General features: G+C 42.5%; 1 protein-coding gene across 1 annotated transcript; it reads right to left on the bottom strand.

Moving 5' to 3' along the window:
* Positions 1-1199: 1199 nt before the first annotated feature.
* Positions 1200-7022, bottom strand: npas4a (neuronal PAS domain protein 4a). The gene is made up of 8 exons (XM_074673336.1): positions 6488-7022; positions 5963-6126; positions 5758-5860; positions 5357-5666; positions 5127-5236; positions 4813-4948; positions 2920-4706; positions 1200-2806 (listed from the first exon to the last, which is right to left on the bottom strand). The coding sequence occupies exons 1-8, from the start codon at positions 6660-6662 to the stop codon at positions 2778-2780; spliced, it is 2814 nt and encodes a 937-aa protein (XP_074529437.1). The 5' UTR covers positions 6663-7022; the 3' UTR covers positions 1200-2777.
* Positions 7023-27026: the final 20004 nt, after the last annotated feature.

The raw sequence follows: 27026 nt of genomic DNA, 5'->3' as shown, positions 1-27026 counted from the left end.
TGAAAAACAAAAATAAAAAAATATAATACAAAAAATATACCATTAAACAAATTGATATATTTTTTTACCAAATGAGCGCAAAAAAGTATCAAAAATTGGTACCGTTGAGTACCGGTACCGATTGCGTGGCACCGGGCATCGGTACCATATCGTTTTTTATGTGAAAGGTACCCATCCCTACTCCTCAGTGTTGCAGTCCTGCTCTTTCCCACAAGATAGCAGCAGTCAGCTGTGCAGCTCTTCCCTCTCAGCTTGTCTTCACTCCATCACAGAGACTGCAGCAGCTAGTGACAGAACAAAATGAGCGCCTGCAGGAAATCAGCAGAATGATCTGTGTCCTCAGTACACACACAAGGGTCTGGATTTTATATGATGTGGTGTAAGTGGTGGGACGTGACAGAAGCATCCCATCAAGTCTGAATGTGTAAAACTCATTTTCTATTTTTCAGATTTCACAAAAAAGATTGATATTCGGTAAATTTCTCCTCTGATAGTGTTCTCCTTTCCTTCCTGTGGCGTCAGAGCTTCAGTTTGTTCCACATCCCTCTTTACTGTACCTCTAATTTTAGCCTCCCCTCTCTCTTTCTTTGTCTTCCCCCTCTCTCCAGCCCTCCCCTTCCCGCTCCTTCTGAATGGAGGCTGAGAATAGACGGAGGCTGCTTCAGTCACAGCTCTGGAGCAGGAATGCCTATATATGGAGTCTTACACCACACCAAGTGCTGACACACTCGCAGGTACACCCAGTGAATGTGGGCTACTGTGATTTGTAAAGAGGGGTGGCGGTGGAAAGAGGAGGGGGGTCATATGCCTACTATTATGTGTGTGCGTGCATCATCATAAGTGGGCTGCGTGCACACGCTCTCACGCAAAAAAACCTCGATGCCAAGTGTGTGCGTCAGTCTGAGTCAGATAGTGTCTCATTCTGTCTCGTCATGTGTGTGCGTCAGTGCTGTTGCTGAGCGAATCTCGCTCCAGGGGAAGAAACAGAGGAGAGAGTGGGGAGGGAGGAGAAGAGGAGGCAGGGATGGTGGGATGATGATGCTGATGATGATGGTGGAGCTGAGGAGGAGGAACAAGGGGCTTGACTGTGACGACACAGACGCATCAGCCGCATTAAGTGCACTTTATTATAAATGCATTTGTATGACAACCAAATACACTTATAAGCAACACAATAGAACACTGGTCCACAATGTCCATTCTGCAGTAAGTAAGATGTTTAGAATATATTCCATCTTATGCAATAAAAATCTCTTTCTCATATATACAGGCCAATAACAATTTCATACAAATGTACAAATGTGTACAACCTTTCTGAAAAGATCATATGCCTATATCCACAGACATAATGCATATGCAATTAAATCTTTTTTCAAATATCACACATACAATATAGTAATTTTACACATGTATATTAACTTAGCCTTGAATAGCTAGAACGTAGGAATCAATCCTTTACTTGACCGTAGACAACTCTACGTGAGCATGTCGACACCATGGGAATAGTACCATTCTCAACCCGTGTCGCTTGGTAACTGAATAGAAATAGCACCCCATCCCTATTTTCATTTTTTAAAACAAAACTTTGTGTAGTCTAACCCCTCTCAAAAAAGAAGAATCGCTCATTCACATAGTCAATTGTGCCTCGCTTCACCGCGCTCCAGTGGAGCAACGATGTAAAAGTCCATGTGTGATGGACAGGAGAAAGAGTTCAGAGTTCAGCAGGTCGGGGCCGTTTCAGGCACACAGGAGCCGCTATAAGCTGCCAGCATTGCAAATATTGATGCTGCAACAGTATCCAGCTGACTGTCCCCAGGACCAGGAGGGACCTGAAGAGCCCACATTCAGAGTCTAATGTACAGTACGACGAAAGCGGTGTGTTTGTGGCATGATCAGAGCTCCGGCAAACTTCCAGACGATCTCTTGTTCAGTGAAACATCTCGTAAAAGGAACAGACACCTTTTTTTAACATTCTGGAGATCTTCACCTGCCGGCGTCTCTTGCACATGTTCTTTTTTTGTTTGCACATCACATTGATACACAAGATTTTAGATGGAGCGATAAATATGAAAAGTTAAAGGTTTGAAGCAGCAAACTCAAAGCTCAAAGTATCTCTGGTTTGAAGTTGATTTTCTATTTCTAAGTTTTGAAGTTGCCTTGAAGGCTGTGAGGAAAATAAGGTGCTTTTAAACCAGAGCTGTGCTGGCTCTGTGGCAGGAAATCTCTTTGAATTTGGAAAACAGATAGTGCTCATCCTAAGGATGTATAAAAATTGTAAACATTTGACTTCCAATACGTTTGAGGTTTGGGTTTGCGTTGCTGCATTACAGGCAAAAGTGCTAGACGTCATCTCCTTATTGAAATAGCAAGATTTTTTGTTCACAACAGATTTTCACTACGAGTGAATACAAATGCGCGTCTGGAGGTAAAACAGCGCGTAACACGTTCAGATAGGATTCTCTGTCTGATCATATCTGAAGCTCATGTTACAGAGAAGCTGAAAGACACCACATGGACTCAAAACCCAGTCAGTTATGGGTCCATGTGGTCACACCAACATGGTAATGTTGCACCAGGTTTGTAGAAGTTTACAGATTAATGACTGAACAAAAATAAAGCCAATCTTTGTTCTGAGGAGACATGTAGGAGTTAAAGTCCTTAAGTTGTATATACATTATGTATATTTATACACTTAATTATTTTTTACTTTGCAGTAAAAGGGGCTCCACAAAATATGACAATATGCCATACTTAATGAAGTAAGTCACAGACTTATTTTAGAACGGAGGAACACTTCCACTCCCATCTGAAAGACAAACACAAGAAAGAAAGAAGAAGTTAGTGGTGTCTTTTTAAAAATGTTTGCTTCTATTTTGGAGGAATGATGTTAAAATGAAGGAGCCAGAGACAGATCCTCACCTTTGTGGAAGCACTGTGGCGATGGATGACATTGGAGTTGATACAACTCAGGTTGTTGCCCTAAGCCAGGGGCGATCGAGGCACCTGCCCCAAACATGGGTTCCAGGACGGCCAGTTCCTCCAGGAGGGACTGAGTGCAAGTCACAGCGGGCGAGGGCGAGACGATGGGCGAGGAGGTGGCTGGGCCGGGGGAGGCGGTGAGGATGAGGGGAGGAGAAGCTGGGATGGAGGAGCAGGAGGACACAGGAGATGACACCACCTCAATCTCCATGGCTTCCTCCACTAGCCCCTCCCCTTCCACCTTGGCCCCGGCCTCAGCAGCCACGGTCGCCCCGCACCCGGCCATGGAGTTACAACGCGCCGATTGGACGCTACAGAAGTGGCCCACTCCCTCATACTGGGAGGGTTGGTGCCAGTGCACAGGGGTCTGAGGAGAGATCGGGCTTGAAGGGTTGGGCAGCGGGGAGGTGGAGGGGGAGGTTGACGGGCATGGGGAGGGGAGGCTGGCGGGCTGAGGAAGAGCGAAGTCGTCTTGGAGGATGGTTTCTAAGACGCTCTCTTCAAACAGAGAGGCATCATCATCGAGGAAGATTGGAAAGTCCAGACCTCTCCATGCTTTGATGGAGTAAAACTCCCTGAGCATGTGGACTGAATCTACATCTGTGGTGTCTGTGGGGGGAGACAGAAAGGGGGAGGGAGGGGAGGAGGAGGGGGACATGGAGGGAGGAGAGAGTTTGGACAGTAGGGGATCCAAGTAGAATCCCTCTGCCAAGGAGCTGATGTGTTGAGCAAGGAGGGAGATCTCTGCCCGCTCCTTCTCCCGCTCTCTCTCCAGGGAGAAGAAAGAGAGGCAGGGCTGTTTGCCAGGGGAGGCCTCTGGGGTGAGGAGGCCCTCAGGGGGACACTGGAGGGGCCCGAGTGGTACATCTACATAGAGGGGACCCCGGACCTCAGGCAGGGTCATCACTGTGCAGTCACCATCTCCGGGGCTATCAGGGGTGGGGGGCAGTTTCTCGTACAGAGAGCCGCTGCAGGACTCGATGGGGAACAAGAAGTCTGTTGGGAGAGCAAGGGGGAGTTTAGCAGACAGAGTGGAGGGAGGAGCAGGGCTGGAGGCAGTGGTTGGAGGAGCTGAGGGGGAAGCTGAAGGGGCCATCGAGGTGGTGGCACTCGCTGTTGTAGCAGAAGGAGGAGGAGTGGTGGTGCCAGTGGGGTCGAAGCTGAAGAGGGGTTCACCAAACGGGAAGGCAGGCCCACCGATCTGGGGGGTGTAGGGAGGTGTGCACACAAACTCTTTGGTCTGCTGAGCCTGTGAGGTGGGGACTGGGGGGAGGGGTAAGGGCAGAGCTGGCAGGGGAGGTTCGAGCTGGAAGGAGGGCGGCAGGAGGATGTTCTGGGTCAAAAAGTCTAAGTCAGCCACTGTCTCAACTGTGACCGGGGTCGGGGAGGAGGCAGCGGAGGGGCTTTCTGTTGGGTGCTGCTGAAAGAAGCTCTCCTCCTCCAGAGAGGAGATGCTGGAGCGGGGGTCTCCTTCTAGCTGCATAGCTTCAACAGAGGAGCTCCGGGGTTCATCGGAGGAGCCCACGCTGCAGCCGGCAGTGCTGAAGTCAAAGGACTGGGCAGAGAGGCCACTGCTGCCAGGGGTGAAGACTTGGTCTGGGCTGGACAGGGTCTCTGGAGACTGGAGGCTCAGACCTTCCTGCTGAGATGTACCAGCACTCAGAACCAGGGTCAGCTGGGTCTGCTCTGAGCTGAGCTGTTGACGCACTGACCAAGCCTCTGACTCACTGAGGGCAGAAACAAAGGAGAGACAGTGTTAGGGGTGTGTTGTTTAAAGCTAACTTCACTTCCAAACTGATGAGTGGTGTGTGGTTTAAAAAAAGCAGGAAATACCTGATGATGTAGTTGTTGCTGCTGATGGGGATTTCTCCAGGCTGCAGCTGAAGCACCATGTAGAGCCAAACCCACGACTGGTCTAGAGCCTGCACACGCACCACCATCTCTGCTCTACCCTCTCCTCCTTCTCTCACTGTGGAGAAAAAGTCACAGCACAAGTTGGCATCATCCTCTTCTTATTAATCATAACTGTGTTTTATCACTGTGTGGATGTGTTAGTGGGCACAGTGTGTGTGTAACTGTGTGTAACTGTGTAAGTGTGTGGGCATTGGTAGTATGGTAGTAACTGTATGTGTGAAGAGTACACTTACATAGGCTGCGGTGCTGAGCGGAGGCATGTGACAGATCCTGTGGGTGGAGGAGGCTGTACCAGGAGCGCGAGCGTAAAGCTGTCACATCAAAGCCCAGATACGCGCTTACACTGCAGGGAAGTGGGTGGAGATGTGTAAGTGGCATAATACTTCACCCCAAAGTTACATCACACACAGATTATGACACTGTTCTGTTACAAAGCAACAGATAGAGCTGATCTGGAGCTCACCTGTCCTGAGCAGCCTGGACCCTCATGTCCCGGCTGTGCTGGGAGTAGAAACAGGCCAGGAACAGGTTACTCTCAGCCAAAGGAGGGGTAGAGGTTGACTCCCTCTCTGCCCCGGGGCCAGAGCGGGTTGGGTGAGGCTCCAAAGGTGAGCAGAAACACACCCAGACTGGGTTTGAGGTCCAGTAGGAGCTGGGGGTAGTAGAAGTGGTAGGGGGAGAGAGGCAGCGAGCTCGGATCAGGACCAGCTTGTTCCCAGCACTCTGCCTCCGCACAGACTTGGAGGTGTTGAAACGACAACGGAAGAGACGATCTGTCGAGAGGAGAGGAGGGTTTTATAAATCTGCACCTTGGGAGAGGGAGGTGTCGAACTTGGTAATTTTATTTTTTACATGTTGCCTTACCCATCTCGACTGCCGTGGAGGCTGACAGGTTGCTCCTCATGATTAAATGGTCTGAGGCATCAATAATATCGTACACACTGTCCCCCTGTGCCACAAGATCCACCTGAAAACAAAAATCGAATAAGGAACGTGATTCATTAAGCCTCAGGTGAACTCAAGTATTCCTGTATTTACATTGAAATAAATCTGCTTTGTCTGGACTCACCATGGAGTGTCCGAGGTGCTCAGAAACGCTGTCTGACAGGTACAGGAGCTTCCCTTCCCCCGTCAGCAGCATCAGAAAGCCAGGTAGTGCCTGCATTAACTCGGTCAGCTCGTGGAAAGACAGAAACCCTGCGCTCTCCTCAGCACCAGAAGTACTTCCCGCCTCTGGGAAAAAAAGCCAACCTGGTTATCAAACGCGAAATATCTTTGAAGGATTGATGATGTGAGCCTTGATGAAAGCAGAGTCCGCAGTGTGTTTCAGCACCATGGACAGCGTTAATGCTGTCTATAAGGCGCTAAAGCAATTCAGCACCACGGACAGCCACTAACTGTGATTTTGAATGCTTTATAATGTTTGTTTAAATTTAATAAAGACCCACAGCTTCCATATTCACACAAAAATGAAAATGATATTTTTATCAAGAACAGTGCTCGCAGTGTCACTGAAACACTTGTTGATTCACCTACTGTGAACACTGTCTCTGCAGCAGTTCATATCAACAGGTCGTTTTCATCCATTCCTTACCTTGATGGAAGAAGACGAATTTCCTGGTGTACATGCAGGCAAGAGACATGATGTGCAGGTATGATAGCCGCGCTTTATCTGCATCGGAAATGGGCAACAAGTCCTTCAGGTGCCGGATCTCAGCGTTGATCTGGTCCCGTCGAGCCTTGGATGCTCCTTTGGTTGAGCGGTACATTGTGGCCGGTTGCTGCGGATGTGAAGTATCGAAATTCCTTCAGATGTCAGCTGGACAGGTGTTGTTGGTCAAAAGTCTCGTGCCTCGGCAGAGTCGAGAAACCTTGTCTCCGAGATCAGTTTAGAGACAGGTTGCAAAAGTGGAAAAAGAATCTCTGAGGTGTGTTATTGGAGTGACATCTCAATTCTTTGTGTTATTGCAGAGTAAGGTTAAAAAACCTCCTCTTGTCCTGTCTCCGTCCGCTTTAGTTCCGCCACAGCGTCCAGCTCGGATGCTGGCCGGCTGATGGATGTTTGTCCCCCCTCTCGGAGTGCAGGTGAATCGGCGGTTGTGTTCGCCGTCTTTCGCACCGAAGTCCCGAACCCGTGAATCTGGTTGAGGGACTCTGCTCGCAGGTCACTTATATAGCCTGGGACTCCGCCGGAGTAGGGGGGCTCCCAACGCACCAACACCGACGTAAAAGGGAGGGAGGGGGGTGGAGAAGAAGGGGGCCGATGTGTTTCATATCAGTGTTTGCAATGGTGAAACTCTCTACCCCTCCCTCCCGTGTGCCCTCTCCTTTCGGTGACTCTTCCTCGACGTCAGCTCTTCCCTCTACTCAGTGATGACGTAGGGCAAAAATCGGGAGCTCCGGCGACGCAAAAAGCCCGATTTGGACAAAACCGAGTAAGGGGCGGAGCAACCGTAAAACGTAAACGGAGTCACCGGACTCCGGTGTATTGGAGGAGGAGGAGGAGGAGGAGGGGGTACAGGAAGAGCATGAGGGGGGAGGAATTGGAAGACTGTGCTGCATGCGAAATAGGTCTCTGTGTTTATGTGTCTGGCAGCAGATTTAGGCTACCCGTCAGAGCCTGTTTGTCCGGAGCTGTCAGTGAACACCGCAGGTGCTTGTGATAAGAAACTGCATTACTCTGTCAACATTCAAAACATGTGAGGTTGATGATGCTCGCCTGGTCTGCAGGATGAACACAGCATGATACAGGAGGCTGACATGGACGATGAGGCTGTTAAACATTGCCTTTTATGAATGAACAGCAAACCGAGTAGCTGAGGGCAGCGATGAATGCATGGACCTGCACAAAATCTGCTTATAGATTTCCCTTTGATTTTATTTTTTTTTCAGTTAATGCCGCACACCCAGTTCCTCCTCTGCAATATCATGTTGTTTTGTCGTGTTCAGACAAGAGCTCTGGCATTTTGAGATCACATCCTCTCAGATAAATAGACTAGAGGGGATAAGCTTTTTGCATCATTATGTACAATTTTTAAACCATGTCCAGGTCATATTCTATATTCTTTTTCGATGGACAGTCACTGAAGGATCACACAGGCGAAATCCGGACAATACTCGGTGATTTGGTGTTTTGTTAGTGTGATTTAAATCAAACTGTAGATTTTTTGGTTATCCTAGAAAATAGAGCATGTTCAACCTGCATGACCATCAAACACCAGCATCTGTCAGACGCTAGAAATGCGCTCTTCGAAGAGCTGAACAATGGCGTGTGAGCGAGGACCGCTGCTTCCTCTCCCTCTGCACAACTTACAAAAGGACGATCTTCAAAAAGCTCAATGAAATCTTTTTCAATGAATGACATTCATGAATGATTTCACGCGCGCACATAGCAGCCGCCGTTGCGCAACCTATCAACCTGTCGCCAATCGCACGTGCGGTAAGCTGCGCTGGAATCTAAAAATAGATCTCACAGGTGACCTGCAAAAGGACTGCGAGGCGCGCGCCCCCGCATCCAGATCCAGTCCATCCTATTTATAGAGGGGGAGACTCACTTTTAGAGCCCCGAAATAAATCTGTAGTGTGTACTTCACATGTGGAGCACACGCACACACACACACTCACATAAGACGTTGTTACATCTGGTTATGAAAGATTGCAAGTGTGAACGCGCGCGAGTGTGTGTGCGTCAGGTTTTATTTTACAGGTACCAAAAGGCAAACAGTAGACTACCTGATGTATTATCCATAACTGCTGGATGAATACAAATTAATGTGGGGAAAACTGTATGAAGCCTATTTGTTTAAATGTATCGATCACTTTGCTGCACTGTTTATTTCTGTTTTATAAAATATGCAGAGAATATCTCAGTGATGAATCATCCTGCTTTTTTATTTGGGACCTTCAACTGTACTTGTCTAAGTTATTCTGTGTGTGTGTGTGTGTGTGTGTGTGTGTGTGTGTGTGTGTGTGCTGTATTTCTCGCCCGGGTGCTTGTGGGTCTCCTCCTCTGAGGTCTGTTTTTGTCTCATAGTTCTTTGGCTTTCTTACCGGATGACTCAGCCTGCTCTGCTTCCTCCCTTTTTTGTAGTTTAACTTCCATCACTGGTTCCTGTTTGCTAATGACCTATAGACACCAGATTGTCACAAGATTATCATAAAGAATTGGTTTATGTGCACTTGAACATCATTATCAATGCTTGGCAAATACTTCACTTGGGGACTTGAATCAGTAGAAAGTAGAAACTTGGATGTGCCTTGTTTGCTGCATATGCCATGAACGAGCAGAGATCAAATACATCACACACCAGTCTGCGTCTAAAGAGGCGAACGTCATGTGTCAGGACAGCGACATCACTTTCCTCTGGGCTATTCTGGATGCAGCGTCACGCTCATTCATTAGTGCAGCTTGCTCAGAGAGGGCATAATTGTTCAGAGGTTGAGCAAATCTTTTTTTGTTGTAATCAGACCTTCCGAGGACTAAATTTGAATCATGCGCTTTGTTTAAGGTGCTTCTGATGTCATTGTACCAGGTGTAATGAGGTCATGTTTCATAAGACTGGTGACAAAGATCACCTAGATATCTTCCCTCCCTTTGCAGAGTATAATTGGAGGACTGCAGTGAGGCAGTAACATGCTGGGTGAGTGCAGTGGAGGCTGTAACAGTGCCATTTTTAGATTTTGTGAGTGATTTTGCTCCATCTTAGCAGAAGTTAGAGATTTTACACATCTACTAAACTCAGTTTGAACTGGCAGATGTTTGTTTAACAGCTGTATGACTCTAAAATTACTCATAGTGCAGGTCTACTTCAAGTCAAAACAAAACAACAGAGCAAATGCACATTAAAGATATTCTCCATCCTTTCTGGTACATAAGCCATCGGTCCAGATTTAACTCATGTGACAGACGAATAAGACTCAGGACTAATGAGCTGAGAAAAAATCATTTATAACTGGTATTGCACATTTTAATTTTTACAAAAAATATAGAACAAAAAAATAAATTAGAACTGAAAAAGCAAATCAAATCATTTTGGTTGGTGTAGCTAGTCATTGCTTTAGCTTGCAGTCTATTTTTCGAAAGAAACGCCACGTGGACAAGTCTGAAACTTTTTGTAACTGGTTGGCAGTTATGATGTGTTCATTTAGTCCTCTTTGATAAACTTTTCCAATGTACTTCATCATGTCTATTAGTCTATATTCGTTCTGTGTTTAGTATGATGTATTTATTGACTGAGCAGAATAATTGAGTCTAAAAGTAAAGCTGACACTTAAGTGCCTAAAACCTGCACTCTCAATATATTAGTCTCTACAACTCTAATTAAACATCTTCTCAGTCACTTAATGATCTCAACCCCAAAGTCTTAAGTCTTACCCTGAACGCCTCTTGGAAACCAAAAAAATGATAAATGCAAAAAGTGTAACCATCCCTGAATGTTACTCTCTGCTCTGCTTCTTGGTGCCATTAAAGATTTTCAAATGTTGCAATCTATCAGCACAAACCATCCTGTTTTCTTGGTTCACAAAGAGAAGAAACAATAAATTCAACAGACAAAAAACACATTTTAGTTCCTGCATCATTAACCAGCTGATAAGCAAATCAGTGGCCTTGTCTCTTCCTGGTCATCATCAAAGTAACTAATGACCAGCAACAATATTAAGCTACAAAAAAGTCTTATTTTCCAAAGATGACCGACTGCAAAATGACTTTTATCCTATGTCTCTGTGAATTCACCATCCATCACATTCTAAATTGAATAATATCACTTAAAATCAAACTCTATAATACATTTCAAGGACTGGGACACGCCTTTCTTTATTGTTTACAATGTTTTCTAACTTTCAGGCTCTGAAGTTAATATTCTGAGTTGATCATCTTCAGCTCACAAATCATCACCAGGTGAAAGACATATTTTTCTAATGGACATGAAGACTGCCAATAACTGTTAGGCTCAGAAGGCTTGATGGATTAACACTCATTTTTTTAATAGTATTCTTGCTTTTTAACACAGGCCTACAGTGCATCTTGAAAGTATTCACAGCACTTCACTTTTTACTCATTTTATGTTACAGCCTCATTCTAAAATGGAGTAAATCTATTTTTTCTCAAAATTCTACACACAAAACTCCATAATGACAAGAAGAGTTTTTTTTTTAATTTTGCAAATTTATTGAAAGTAAAAACTAAGACGTCACATTTACATAGGTATTCACAATCTTTGCACCATACTCTGTTGAAGCATCTTTGGCAGCGATTACAGCCTCAAGTCTTTTTGAGTATCATGTCATATGAAGTTTGGCACACCTATCTTTGGGCAATTTGGCCCATTCCTCTTTGCAGCACCTCTCAAGCATCAATGCACAGCCTTTTTCAGATCTCTCAGAGATGTTTGATCAGATTCAAGTCAGGGCTCTGTCTGGGCCACACAAGGACATACATAGAGTTGTCCTGAAGCCACTCCTTCTTGGCTATGTGCTTTGGGTGGTTGCCCCACTGAAAGATGACCTCCCCACCCCCAATATATCGCTGCATTCATCACCATCAATCCTAACTAGTCTCCCAGTTCCTGCTGCTTAAAAAAATCCCCACAGCATGATGCTGCCACCACCATGCTTCACTGTAGGGATAGTATTGTTTCCTCCATGCATGACACCTGGCATTCAAGGTAACCCCTTCCCACAGAGGACTGCTGGAGCTCTGACAGAATGACCATCAAGTCATCGGCCTCCTCCCTGACTAAGGCTCTTCTCGCTTGATCAGTTTAGACAGGAAGACAGCTCTAGGAAGCGCCCTGGTGGTTTGAAACTTCTTCCACTTACGGATGATGGAGGCCACTGTGCTCATTGAACCTTCGAAGCAGCAGAAATTTTTTTGTACCCTTCTCCAGCTATGTGTCTGGCAATCCTGTCTCAGAGGTCTAAAGACAATTCTTTTGATGCTTTTCATGCTTGGTTCTTGCTCTGATATGCACTGTCACCTGTAAGACCTAATATAGACAGGTGTTTGCCTTTCCAAATCTTGTGAAGTCAACTAAATTTACCACAGGTGGACTAAATTTAAAAAAAAAAAGAAAAAATAACAATTGTGTGTAAATTTTTTGAATGTGGCTGTAACATAAAATGTGGGACAAGTGAATCACTGTGAATAATTTCTGGATGCACATGTGGTGGCAGTGAGGAAGCGTGTTTGGGCTGGAATAACATTTTTATCAGCATGACAGTGAAGGGGGAAAGTTTAAACACTAGTTTTAAAGTGATGTTTGTTTTCTTAATCTTGCTAGCTGTAGCTCTGACATTTGTGCTGAAATTAATGTTTTGCCTTCTACTGGCATTTTATGTGTGTGCACAGACTGCACACAGATCATTATGGTTGACAGCGCAACAGCACCTTAAAAGTGAAGCTAAAACTTTAGAGCTCCTCTTGGTAACTGGATGCAGTGCAGGTCATAAAGTCCTCAGTCCCATTACACCAGATAGAACATTGGTTAAACAAGAGAGCAAATCAGCTAGACAATTTTTTTATTCAACATGGTTTCCATCTGCAGATGGGCACATTTGATTGAAGTGCATTTTTTTCTGACCAGTCTTCACTAGTTATTTGTCGATAAATGGTGAATGTGGCATCATGAGTAAAAACAGTTTTCTGTGACGGATTATCAGAGTACAGAAGGAGAGAAAATGTAACAAATACAGAGACAAGAGAACTTTATAAATCAATCTGTTCTGCTGTGGACTGAACCAACCAATCTGAAGGATCTTTCTGTTTTCACTAGCCACGGTTACATAAGGAGTTTTTTGTCTTATCGAATGGAATCTTTCCGAAAACAATAGTATACATGGAAAGAAATATTCCAATCTCTGGTCTACATGCGCCGCTATAATCAAACAGAATAGTCAATGGGGTATGCGCAGAAAAATGTAAACATCACAAGATTTATCAAAGCTGTAGGACAACAGTTTGTTTATCACGGTGTTGCAATACTCTGTATTATGAGTTTGTTGTCCGTCCAGTCTTGAAATTATGTTCATTTCTTTCAAAGTTTGGATCAAAAACAAACTTTCCGCAGCAGTCCAGTGCTGACAGCTCACCGCCATTTTTAAAGTTGAGGAACGTCTCCAGTTGCGTCCTACGTAATATCTGAGCATGCGCTGAAAGAACGCACCCTGACAACTTTCTGTTTGAGTGGATACATGATACCTCAATCGATTTGGGGAAAGGAATACTCCACTCCTGTGAAACTGGTTAAATATCCATTCGGATTGGCTCTTTTCTTTCGGAATCAGGTGAATACAAAGGTTAAATTCTTTCCATTTGAGCAAATAAACCGAATATTTGGGTCCATGTAAATGTGGCTACTGTTTAGTTTAATCTGGATTAGGTAAGTAGAAAAGTTTGAGGTGCAATTTAGGTTCCTATTTCAGGGGCTGCAGGCAGTGTGTCCTACCCATAGACTGTAAAAAAAAATAGGACGTCCGCTTGCTCGGCTTGAAGTGAGGTCTCTACAAAAACTGCTCCCCCTGGTGGCTGGTCGCAGTATAGGTTTAAAAATACGGCTTTCCATCCATTCCAGATGGGCTGTGGTCAAACTTCAAAAAATTGTTACACCTCGTAGAAAGGTTTCGCACGTCCGATTGTTGTGGAGATCTGAAGATATTATTTGGCTGTCTTGTATTCAAGTCCTCTTTTTTCTGAAAAGTTTTGTTTTCATTAGTTATTCAAGGTTAAAAACGAGGCTTTACGTAAAGTTTAAAGATGATTGTCAGCTGCCGTTCTCGTGTATTTTTTTTTCGGGGATTGTAAAATATGTCGGGAGGTAGAGTCAGGAGGTGATTAGACTCTCGAAAGAAAAAAATAATTATTAATTTTGTCACCCAGCTCCACTCAGATTCTCCCAGAATCCCTCATTATCTTTACTGCGCAGAATCTGGCTCCAAACTGCTACAATGGTGGCACCTGAGACGGCGGTATTTCGGCTTCAAAACCGTACAATGATAAATGGCGGAGCCACGTTGTCCACTCTATACACAGTCTATGGTCCTACCACATTCTGAAGTAACTATCACACCAGTCACAGACTATCAAGCACTAATTCAAAGGTAACAGCCACATCGATTTTTCTCAAATACAATTGACATAATTATTTTTTTAAAGCAAAACAGATCATCTTTAAGATAAGACTAAACATTGCATGTGCTGCATTATGTTGAGACGGTGTTTTGATTTTTTTATTTGTCTAGTGTGAGCTCTTAATTCATACTGTCTGTTATCCTTCAGGGAGCTTTTTGGAAACATTTTAAAATGAGTTTCAGAAAGGAAAGAGCTGTCAGATCTCTCAGTGACTCCTGAAGTTTGAAAACTCTGTGTGGTGTGGTGTGGTGTGGTGTGGTGTGGTGTGGTGTGGTCATACTAACGTGACATATGATTACTGTAAGCCCCACGGCTGAGGACTGAGACTTTGTGCTGTGAATAGTGAGAAGGTTATGAATAACTTTGGCGTGTGTGTGTGTGAGAGTTAGTGTGTAGGCCTATGTGTGCGTGTAGGTGTGTGTAGGCGCAGCATGTCTGTATTATTGAATCCGATCGGAGGAGGTGAAATGATAGACAGCCTGATAAACATACGTCAGATGGTTAGTTTTCTTGGCATGCCTACCTTTAGTGTGCCTTTATGTAACTTTAGTCAAGTCAAACTTTATTTATATCGCACATTTTAAAACAACCACAGTTGGCCAAAGTGCTGTACAATAAAAACACAATCAGTTAAAACAAAAGTTAATCAAAATAATTTAAAACAGCAGATAGGTCAAAGACACAATAAAAAGTAGAGCAATAAAAACTAGCGACTATAAATAAAAGCAAATAAAACGTTGGGTGTCTTAAGGTTGGAGTCTTAAGGAGTGATTTAAAGGTGTCAGTAGTCTGTCGGCCCTCATATTAAGAGGCAGACTGTTCCAAAGTGTCGGCGCAGCCACCGTGAAAGCTCTGTCCCCTCTTGTTTTGAGCCTCGCTCTTGGGACATCAAGGAGGACCTGGTAAGTTGACCTGAGTGCTCTGACCGGAGCATGCAGGTTCAGACACTCACTCAGGTATGGCGGTGCCAACCCATGTAAACTTTTAAAGACTATCAAGACAATTTGATACTGGATCCTGAAGCTGACAGGAAGCCAGTGAAGAGAGGCCAGTACAGGCGGGATGTGATCACGTCGTCTCTTTCCTGTCAGCAGGCGCGCAGCCGCATTCTGAACCTGCTGAAGGCGGCGGAGGAAAGACTGATCTTCACCGACATACAAAGAATTACAATAATCCAAAAAAGATGTTAACATGTGTATTACCCTCTCAAACTCCTGAGGAGGGAGATAGGCCTTGACTTTGCTGAGAATTCTCAGCTTGAAGAAGCTTGTCTTCACGACAGAGCTGATCTGCTTATCAAATTTAAAAGAACTGTCAAAGATGACACCGCTTTATCAAAAAGCCATGCATGTAGATAAAATCTGACCTCAAGAGCAAGCATACATGGGTTATTTTTATCATAAAGTAGATTGCAGTACTGATTTTGGCCACTAGATATGGCCTTGACTTTGTATTTAACATGTTCTGTTATGTGGGTTGGATATCATAACACGAGTGCATTTTGCTCCTGATCTAACGTTGTATATTAGAGCTATCAAGATTTTAACTTAGTTGAGAAACTTGTCAATGTCGGTGCTCATTTGTGGCCATGCCCATGAGTTACGAAAAATCCTTTAATAACTTTTAATTGTTATTGTGTCTAGTATACACAAGCCAAGAGTGGGGTTGATCTAATAAAAAAAAACTAGTTTTTTAAACCCTATACCCTATAAATTGTCAAAAGCCAACATTTAACTCAGATTTCCAAATTTCCAGTTGTGAGTTCACTATGGTCACAAGAGGCTCTTTTGTAGGTCTTGGCATGATAGTTACGCATACAATTTTTTAGGCATGTAGCTCAAAGTAGCTCGAGGGGCTGCATTTTCCTCACCTAGGGGGCGCAGTAGAGCACATATTGGCACAAAATCACTGGATTCATAAATTTTTCGCCAAGACTGAATTTTGTGGCATGTTTCATTACAACTTTAAACACGGTGAAGGCACATCATTTGAGGTGAAAGCGTCAAAAAAAAAAGTAATTCGAGGGGTTTTGAGGGCCTTCGTCTTGTTTTCAGGCTCAGGCCCTAATAATCCTCATCACTCTAATTTTTTAATGAAAAATAGGTTGCCCTGGTCTGTAAATATGAGGCTTGTGTGGAAAAGCCAAGCAGCAGCCTCCGGGTGTAAATATATGAGGTTATGCAGAGCAGAAATAAACATGCTGACAGCCTGGTGCATAGTATGTCTTCTGTTAGGCAGATGTTCACAAGACCAAGGGCAGCAAGTTCCAGAGGTTTGGGGCCGCAAATTGAAACGCTTGGTCACCTCCGATTCTCAACCTTATCCGTGGCACAGCCAACAGCCCCTGGTCAGAGGACCTTAGTGACCGACTGGAGGTTGCATAATGACCAACCCTTTGCAGAACTCGGCGCTACAGATGCTAATATGCTTCTCTCTAATTTACCATTAAGAGCACATCACTTTCTTAGAAATGTTGATTGGTTACAGATCGACTGAACAATTTCTCTGGTTGAAAATAGCAAACCTTTTTATGCAGAAGCTCCCTGAACGAAAACACTCAAAGCTGTTTGTTTTTTGCACCCAGCAGTCTTGTAGGTACTTAAGCCATCCTGAGGTTGCACACACTCTCTCGTCTGAAGCGCTGCCATTGTTACGCTTGTCATGATAATCCCTGCTATTATGAGGCGGGTTAGTGTTGGTGTCAAAGGTGGGTGGGAGGAATAACATGGCTGAAGAGCGAGGGGTACTGGAGACGAGTGCTTCGTCTCCCTGACAGCAAATGGACCCAAATGAATCCAATTAAAGGTCTGTCTTTGTGCCAGAACCTCCTGTTTGTCTCAACATTCAGGTAGAGGCTCTTTATTCTCATAACCCTCTTTACTCCTCACTCATCCAGGCCTATTACACCCACTAAGAGATGTATTAACTGGTCCAACAACAGTATTACTTTTATCCCTCATGCATCTATAAAACAGATAAGAAGACCCGATGTTTCTATAACATGATTCTCAATACCTTTTACTCCAGAACTCACGATTGGTCTGATTATGATAATGAGTTTATGAAACAGATTGACAAAGACTAAAGATGTTTTCTCTTTAGTTATTTTTGTTAACCTTGCATTACAAATTTTAGTCAGTTATCATGTTACAGTTATGTTATAGCCTTGTCTTTATTTTTTTTCAACAAAAAATAGTGTAGTTTAGAGCCCTGTTACCATGTCTTAGAAACTCAAAAAAGCTGACACTGTATATTGTAACGGGCAGGCCAACATTGCCATAGGAGCCATCACAGCTAGCCTGTTGGAGAAGATTCAACCTGTGCTGTCTTTTATCGTGCTTTGTTGCATCAGAAATGGATTCAGTGAATCAATCCACAGTTGGACAGAGACAACACTGGTTGAAAAGGGAGTTCCTAAAGCAAAAGGTGAATTTTAAACGTCACTCCATAGATTGAGGCACGTTTCAGTTCAAACAGCAACCCTGTCATCTGCTGACTAGCAGTCAGATATATCCATCACGAAGGGCTTTAGTTTATCATTACATACCAATTTGGTGAGCTTGTTTCAAATTGTAAATAAAACAAGTTTTAAACAAGTATGTAATCTTTGTATGGAATGAATATCCTATCTTTAATCAAGAGCATTTTTAATTGATTTGAGAGCAGTATTTTATTGATTTCATGCTCAGATTTCGTGATATTGTCTTAAAAAACTCTACTCTTGCGCTCAAATTTGCTCTGCGCGTGCTCAGACTGTGTCCTCTTGCTCGGTGACAATACTGCTCGCTCAGATTTCCTGTGATCACAAATCTCTGTCTCCTCTCGAATGATTTGTGGATCAACCAATAGGAGAATAAATAAATAAATAGTGTAATTTGTGTGTATGCTGGAGCTCCCCCTGGTGACTGGCTGAACTATAGGTTGCAAACCCAACCTCCTTCATCTTAACAGATGGAAGAGCAGTCAAACCTTTAAATCAAAGAACATGTTTTATGTCATTATAGTTTTTTTTTTAATGCTGATTAATGTCCAAGTTTTTTTCAGAGAATTTTAGTTTCAATGCATTATTTGATATCCAAAAAAAGGATCTTATATTATAATTGACCCCTCTGCCGGCCTCTGTAGTGTTCTGCTTGTACAGGTTGGCGTTACAGGTGTGCACAGAAAACAGCACCAGATCCCTCACTTTGTTATCCATACTTATACAAGAGCACATCTTTTTTTTCTGTCATAATTTTTTAATGGCGCTCATCATCCGTTCTTTAAAATCTCTCAGACATTCACTTTTATCATCTATAACTGTTACATTCACTCAAACCCCTTCTCATTCAAGCCCTTACTGTCATTCATTCACCTTTAAACTGGTCAATCTTCAATGGTCAATATTTTGATAACAAGATATTCACTAAATTAGTCATTCATTCTGCTAATTAAACACCTCCCATGTTAACTTTTTTCATTAAGCCAGATTCACTCACCCACATTTTACCTTACTCAACCCCTCACATTCACTCATTCACACCCATCTCAGTCTCACTATCTAAATTAGTTATTCACACAGTTACACTTTCATTCACTGACATTTACTCTGTAACAATTCCACACTCATGAAGCGGATGTACAAATCACACAGCCATTCTGTTTTTTTCCACACACACACACACACACACACACACACACACACACACACACACACACACACACACACACACACACTCTCCAGGCATAGTCTCCAACAGGTGCGACTTTCACAGTTCCTGAAGGTGCGGATGCAGGACGAGCAGCATGTTCCTCCACAACCTGAGTCACCACCTCAAACACAGAGAACAGAACACACACATCACCAGTGTGTGCTAAATCTCCATCCCTGTGACTTATCTCGGCTCATCACAGAGAAAATGTCAACACTTGTGGCCATAATGAGTGTAGATTGTGTGTTGATTTCACATGTAAATGTGGTTATAAATAACACCATCTGAGCTCTTCAGGGTGAGTGAAGTGTGCCGTGAATAAGAATTAAACAGGGACCTGTGTTTCTCATGACAGAGGTGAAACATACTTGTGCTTTTTTCCCTCCAAGATGGTCCTTTTTTTCTGTTTATTTTTACACCCCAGTCAAGGTCTGCGCTCTGCTTCTTGAAAGGAAAGAGCTAATCTGTCGCCTAGCAACACCTCCCACTCCTGCATGGAGTGAGAGAGAAGAAGAGTAAAGAGGAGAGTTTAGGGGAAAAAACGATTTAAGGGGGAAATTTAGGGACACAGAGAGGCAGAAGGGGAGAGTGAAAAGATAGACATTCTCGTGTTCAATCAAAATGACATCTCGCTTAAAAGGTATGATGACAACATAAACACTTAAAAACACTGTTAACAGACTGTTGTGCCAATATTCTTTCTCACATAATCATTCAAATTTAAAATAAAGCTCAATAGAGAGTTTACAATACACTCTATCAAAACAGGTGATGTCTATAGCATTGAAGAGGATGCAAAATAGGCAGCAGGTATACATAAGCCTTAAGCTAGCAGTGGAACAATGCATTGAATTTTTACGTTCAGTTTCATTGTTAAACACAGTCCCTTTATAAATACATAGAATATTTTTAAGGAGCAAAGTATGACTCCATCATTGACAGTGGCCCTGTGAAGTCTTAGGCTAGGATGCAATAATAACCTGCTGTGCTTCTCTACATGCTGTAAAAACCCGTTTTGGTTTGGTAGTTCTTGTATTTGCTGTTCATTTTTTTAAAAAATAATACGTTCATCCGTTTGTTCCTCACATTAAATTAGATGAAGAGCCTAATTTAGCATTAATGTAGTGTGTTATGTCTATATTTTATATCCATCACAGTTTGTTTTCATGAATGTTATGACATAAAAATGTGATGCTTTGCACAAAAAACATACAAAAGTAGTTTCTTTTATTTTACCCACTAAGTTAAAGAAACACACCTGGTAGGAGATATCAGCCTCTTCCTTATTCTAATATGTTTTAAACACTACCTTTGACTCCTCTGGCCACATTTCTCTCCGTCTGATTTAACGTCCAACAGATCCATCAACAGACGGGCTCAACCTCCGGTTTTAAACCATACACACACACACACACACACACAAACAGCTCCACGCCCATGCTCCTGCTCCTTTTCACTCCCCACCTTCTTCTCTCTGCTGGGCTTTGTTAGTCTGTAGCCTTGTACCTTTTCTCTTCACTTTTCAATATCCTGTTTATTTTTAGCAGCCAGGGAACAGAACAGAACGGAACAGGAGGCACAAGTTTTTCACCAGGGCTCTTTAGTTTAATCCCAAGGTTCCTAGATTATACTAAAGACTCACAGGAAAAAAGGGACACTAAAGCCACTGATAGACGAGTTACTCCTTTTAAGGACCAAGTACAGGTTTTGAACTGCTTATAATGTATGAGCATCTCTCTAATATGCAATTAAACGTAAACCTGTTTGATTTATAGGGTATTTATGTGAAATAAAACTTTTTTTCTAATTTTCCTAAAATATAAAATGTAAACTCCACTTTTTTGACACAAATTTCTTCTTTCCTGTTTTTTGGACACAGGTTTGCTGCACACAGTACTGTACTGTTACATACCAGCACACACTCTGACTCTTTCTCCCCACAGTTAAGTTGGTGCTGATGCGGGGTTGCCATGGCAGCATGATGTAGATGTGTTACATCATGAGACCTCCTAGCAGCAGATATTTCATTGAGGCTCGCTCCTCTCCTGTTGTGTGTGTGTGTGTGTGTGTGTGTGTGTGTGTGTGTGTGTGTGTGTGTGTGTGTGTGTGTGTGTGTGTGTGTGCATTATACTCAGGCTCATCTTTAAAAGACACAAACCCTGTTTGATAAAATGAAAAAATTCAGACCGTGGGGCTGATTTATGGAAACATTTGACTCTTAGTGACAGCTTTGGAGCTCATTTAAGGTATATAATTCAGACATATGTTATTAGATAAGCAGGTAAAGTAAGCCGTTGTGTAACGGCAGCAGGGAGTAGGCTGATGAGAGTGAGGGTGGAACAGATGTGCTGAATGGGCTGCATACCAGCCAATAAACCATATTTGTACCTTTTTCTTTTCTTAGACTCTCTTTAATTGTCCTCTTTTCTGTCTCTGTCCTTGCTTGAAATAAACCTCTGATGGCTGAACGGTTTGGCGAAGATCACGTGTCCCTTCTTCTGTCATGTAACCATCATTACTGTTGACATCATTTTGGGCCCCATTTTTGTGTCGGTACTTTCAGCAGCTTTCTTGTTCATTCACTCTGGCCTGATTCATGAACGGACCAGGTCAATTATTTGTCAGTTGTGGCCTTCCTCTTTTTCCATACAGACCTGTTTTCTATCTTTGGCGCTCCAAAAATACATTTAAACACAAACAGGACATGCGTGGTGTAACAGGTGACAGGTAACAGAAAGGCCTCTTTTCTTTTTTTTTTAAGAAAGGCAGGCTTTTATTGAAAGTCATTGTTCCTGGATGCTTGTTAAAAAATCAATCAAAGATGTTTGTAGCAAGAATGACTGGAAATACAGCTGCTCACCTTTGTGCTCACTTCAGAGAGCATCACAAAGCATAGTGAGCTGATATCAAGTGTGTAAAAGGACAATAGGTGAGCTGATGCTTTAAAGATCAAGTAGCTGAAGAAAGCAGAGTAAATCACACTTTACTTTTGATAATGTGTATAAAACAGCCACACTATCAGTATCAACAAAAGGGGCAGCTGTGGCTTAGTCTGAAGGGACTAGGTTTAGGAACCAAAGGGTCTCTGGCTCAAATCCTGCTACGGACTAAATTCTGAAACTTAGAGCTGGAGAAAGAGATCAACTCTGATCTGCTCAGCTTACTTACCTTTGTGCAAGCTCCTTCACTGAGACAGGTCTCAAATACTCTCCATAGGATCCTGTTTGTGCATCTGAGTGTGTCTTCTTTTTCCAGTGGAATAAGATAAGTTTTTTAGGTAAACCGTTGAGCAAAAGTATATTTTTACAACTTTCCAGAAGCCTGTCTAGCACTTCACAGGGTCCAAAACCACAAAATATTAGTATGACATAAACAGATCCACAACCATACACAGTCTCCCCTACACTGACTAAACCGAGGTAAAAAATGTTTTCACATAAAGTAAAAAAGAAATAAAATGAAATACATGGCCTACCAATGTATTTGAAAAACAAACCCTCATTCCAATTATGCCTTTACAAACATCTTTTATTTTGTAATATTGAAAAAAAAAAATTATAAAACTTTTTTCTTTCTCTTTCCTCTTTTTTTTATTATTATTTTGTGTGTGTGTGTGTGTGTGTGTGTGTGTGTGTGTGTGTGTGTGTGTGTGTGTGTGTGTGTGTGTGTGTGTGTGTGTGTGTGTGTGTGTGTGTGTGTGTGTGTGTGATTTACAGAATTGTTCCACAGCTTCTGCTCCCTGATGCACACATACTTTTCAGTTTTTCATCTGTTATTTTTCTCACAGCTGAAAATCTTTTCAGCATCGGTCCCTTTTGCCGCCATACACCCACACAGCCTTAGCAACACGTTGTCGTTCCTTGGTAACCACATTTACGCAACGAGTAAAGAAAATGAAGGTAGAGCAGGCCCGGTAAGGTCTAACTCAGAGCTTTATATAAATCTGTCCAAGGCTCCCATCATGTAATTCTGTATGGCAAGTCTTGTTTGCCTGATAGAAAGAGACAGATGAGTGAAGTTGTCATAGAAGTGTTGGAGTTGTGTCTACAGGCTTCCTGGCTCTGACAGCTGCTGTGGTGTTTTAATTACATTGTTAACCTGCTCACTGCGACCCTCTGCACTGAACCTCCACGGTGTTTGTGGGAGATTACGCTGACCTGAGGTAATGAACATGCCCAACAACTGAACCTGTAATTGGACCTGACTGATAAGCTATTTATTTCAAAGTTAACAAGAAAAGATTCCTGCTGTCCATGAGACGAACGATTTATAGCTCGTATCCGACAGCGTGTCAAACAGATGGTCTACTCTTGTAATAACGGGGAAATCCTGCTGGATGAACTTCCGTAATAATGATATTTAAAAATCCAAACCACTTATTATCAGGGAGACTTGTAGGACGTCAACGTAGCCGCTCCTTTGTCGCTAACGTACAGTCTCCAACCGTTGAAGAACCCAACGACTGAAAACTGGCTTATCTCAAGCTAGCAATAGCTTGTCTAGTGGGTTGTGTCCGAAATCACTCATTTCCTTTTCCCCATCGTAAATAGGGAGTGATTGCAGTCACAGCCATGGTCTCTCTTCCTACTTCTTTCTGTTGAATTGTTTTTTTTTTTGTTTGTTTTAAACATGGCATGATGTATGTGTTATGAGTTCAAACAGGTTTTATGACTTGAACTTACTATTTTTTAAAGTATCAAAGGAAAAGTGATGCCATTTGCTAGAGTTAAATTCGCAGCTGGCACCACTAACCTTAATGCTCTGAAACAACAATTTGCAAGCTTTTTTTCTATTCATTTAGCCTGGAAAGGTACTTTAACTGGGAAAAACACAAATGTAAATGCACTTAAGTAAGTCAAAAGGCTAATTTTCATAGGCAGTCACTTTGCCAGATGTTATTTGGCAACACAAACAAGACATGTTCAAAAGTACAGTATAGAAAATACAAACAAAAAAGTCTAGAAAATAGAAATAATATGACAATGGAGGAAATTGGAAGTAATAATTAAGTACAGGATTGGGGTAAGTAAGGCATCAGCATTGATTTTGTTGGTTCTCAATAAACCGTGTCTTAACTTTGTGTTTTAATGTATAAATTGATGGTAACTTTCAGATTATTATGATACCAAATTTCATCAATGTGATGTTTGGAAAAGACACTTGAGCAAATGTAGTTTTCTGGGGGAATTGTGCAGTACCCTAGCTTCCCCCTTTAGTGGTTCCCTTTGTTGTTTTTCAGAATTGATAAATTTTGACAGACCAAGTGGAGATGAACTATGTAGTATCCTATAAACTAAACAGACATTTTGGTAATAGTTTAGATTTTCCCAGCTATCAGAATTCTTTAGGATATGACAGTGATGAGAACTAAATGTCTTCTTCTCTAAAATCCCATTGAAGTTTGGTTTTAGATGTTTCAGGTAGTTTTTCCCCTTGTTGCTTGAAACTACATGTTTTGTTGTTATTGTTGATGTTTGTTTCTTTGTTTGGGATCTTCATATGGCTTCTGTGGAGTAAAAGTTGTTGGAATCCCCAAATGAAATTCAACAACTTCAACAAAAAAATCAAAGATTTTTCATGTTTGTTTTCTGATGTGTCCCTGTCAGGTGATCTTCAACACCCTAAAAGAAAATTAGCTACCCTTTCCTTTCAGTTATCCCTTAGCAGCCACAGAAACAACCTTTATGGTAGCAGTACTTGTCAATGAGAACTGAGAGGATATCAGTGGTAGACATACAAAGAAGGCCTGAAGTATTTTGATCTAAACCCAACATGCAGATGTAATATTGTAGTACCACAGTATGCATTGAATACAAACAGGATTAGTCATTGATATGATTGTTTATGTAGCGTTGTTGTCCCTCTATCCATGTATATATTCCTCTGCTTCCTGCCCTCACTACTCTCCACTCACTAATCACCCGGCCTGTTTTGTATTGTGCAGCCTCTTTTTGATGTCCTGCAGATGCCACTGCCAGCTCTTTCATTAATGAACTAATCTCAGTGCTTGGAGGTTGTGGGTGGATGGAAATGACACTCCAGCCTGTTCTTTCATTCACAAATATAATACCTGCATTGTGGTGTAGTGGAGAGGGAAAGACATGGAGAGCTGTTTGTGATGCAGTAGGATCAGATCAAAGCGTTACATCTTGAGAGGAGATTGCGCTTCCATCCAGGCAGCATTTCGGGAACTGAGGGATTGAAAAGCGAAACATGAAAGACATCCACCCTGTCCTCCATATTTGTTTCTTTGCACGGAAGAGGTGGTCAGTGCACTCTGTCCCGCGCTGAATCTTAGCTTCCGGTGTCATGCTGTTACCCGCTGCTGCCTTCAGGGCACGGCCTGCCCAGAGATGAGATCATACCCAAGCAAAGGTGCCAAATAAAAAAAGAGGCCCAGGCGCTCAAACACTCCCCTCTGCTACCCCAAACACTCCTCCCACTCGTCTGTGTGGGCACCGTCACTTTCAAACACATGCTCTCTTGTGTAAACACCCACACCCTGCTCACAAACACACAGAGATAAAAAAATACTGAAGCAGAAACCTTCAGCAGTACACTTTAAAATGTGTTATAATAGTAACCTAAGTGTATTACTACACACACACGGCATCTCTTCTTTGTGCATACTCAGCTATTGAAGTGTCCACATGCAGATCTTGGCACAAGGGGCAAGCTGGAACAATGATGTTAATTCTCCACCTGATGCACCTGCAGGACAGCCACACATAAAGAAAAAACCTCAACCTGACTACAAACATATTTTTAATTCTTTTCAGTTTTCTTCCATCTGTATTTATTTGTATTGCATTCATTTATGATGTTCTCCATCTATAATTAGTCATTTTGTATCTCATTCTGGTTGTTTTGCATCTATTTTAGTAATTGTGTTGCTATTTTTAGACAAAGTGTAGTTCTTGATGGTCATTTGTGAGTCACAGAGTTTTGCATCTCTTTAGGTTACTCTTAGGTTTTTCATGTTGAATTGTTTAAACTTATTGTTGTTCTCTGAATCACCATGGTTGATTTGCATTTTGCACCTATTTATGTCCAGTGTATTTTGCATTTCACTCCGGTAACAATATGTCATTGTGTTGTGTCTACTAGCGACCATATTCATCTTTTCGTGGTCACGCTGTGTCTCTTTGGGGTCATTTGGCTCTTCCTCAGGTTGTGATGCAGCTCTCTGTAATTATACCTCATCTCTTTGTGGCAATGTTGTGCATCTTTGTGGTCATGTTTCACTCTTTTCATAGTTATGCTGGCCTTTTGAAAGTGAGATTTTCTCATTCTTTGTTATTTTATCTCTGTATTTTTATGGTCAGAGTTTTAAGTTGTGTTTGTTTTGTGTTTTTTTTTAATCTTTAGATTCATTGTGTGTTTCACAGTGTCATCCATTTTTTTGTTTTGTGTGTCTTTTGGGAACATAATGGCTCTTTTTGTGGTTACATTTTAATTTTTTGAAGTCATTTCACCTGCCGGGAAGTCTGTTTCTTTAATGGCTTTGCTTTAGTTTTGCGTGGTTTTGGATCATAATATGACTCCCAGTTTTTTCTTTCAAGTCTTTTGTGTCCGTTTGAAGTCCATTTGTGTTTCCCTGTATTTCTTTTATTGAAGTCCTCCTGGGCCCTTTCTCTTTTGCCTTGTCAGCCTGTTCAGTTTTTCTGTTTCTGACAGGTTAGTTTTTCTGTATGCCAGGAAATTCAAGGGGACCACAACTCTCTGCAAACACACACACACACACACACACACACACACACACACACACACACACACACACACACACACACACACACACACACACACACACAAACACGAACACAAAGCACACTTATGAACCTCCTACCCTACTGCACTTTTTAACACCGTTGCCAGGCGCTGTCATCTTTGTTCTCCATCATCACAAGATACTCAGTTATGCAAGAGAAAGTCTGTGCCACAGCATTTTCAGAGCTTGGAAAGTATCAGCTGCTTCAGTCACTCTTTTGTTCAACATTTTAAATAAATAAATAAAAAGTAGATAAAGTTGCCCTCACTTTTTCCTCCCACAGATGCATGAGTTCATGGAAAATGGGAGAAAATGTAGGCTCACCAGTCAATTAGGTTATAAAACCAACACTCTCCTCAGGTTGTTGCTATTCCTGGCCCACCTCTGTTAGGGGAGATCTGTGTGATGTGCTGCCCCCTGCTGGCTGCTTGCAGTCTGCTCCGATTACATAAAACAGGACTGTGTGTGAGTCATCACCCCCTAGTGAGGACAGATGGAAGGTGTGTGTGCTGTGCGGTGCTGTGTTTGTGTATTTGTGTGTAGAAGT

The sequence above is a fragment of the Halichoeres trimaculatus genome, unplaced genomic scaffold, assembly GCF_033239565.1.
Source record: "Halichoeres trimaculatus isolate MK-OKI-2021-1 unplaced genomic scaffold, fHalTri1.1 fHalTri1_scaffold_7, whole genome shotgun sequence".
Classification (NCBI taxonomy): Eukaryota; Metazoa; Chordata; class Actinopteri; order Labriformes; family Labridae; genus Halichoeres; species Halichoeres trimaculatus.
This window is presented reverse-complemented; position numbering and strand designations above follow the sequence as displayed.

Excerpts from the sequence above, each read along its gene's own strand:
- npas4a (XM_074673336.1), bottom strand. The coding sequence starts at position 6,662 with ATGTACCGCTCAACCAAAGGAGCATCCAAGGCTCGACGGGACCAGATC. Across the intron at positions 5,667-5,757 it reads CTCCACGGCAGTCGAGATGG|ATCGTCTCTTCCGTTGTCGT; the intron begins GTAAGGCAACAT and ends TCCTCTCGACAG. Across the intron at positions 4,949-5,126 it reads CGCTCAGCACCGCAGCCTAT|TGAGAGAAGGAGGAGAGGGT; the intron begins GTAAGTGTACTC and ends TTTTCTCCACAG.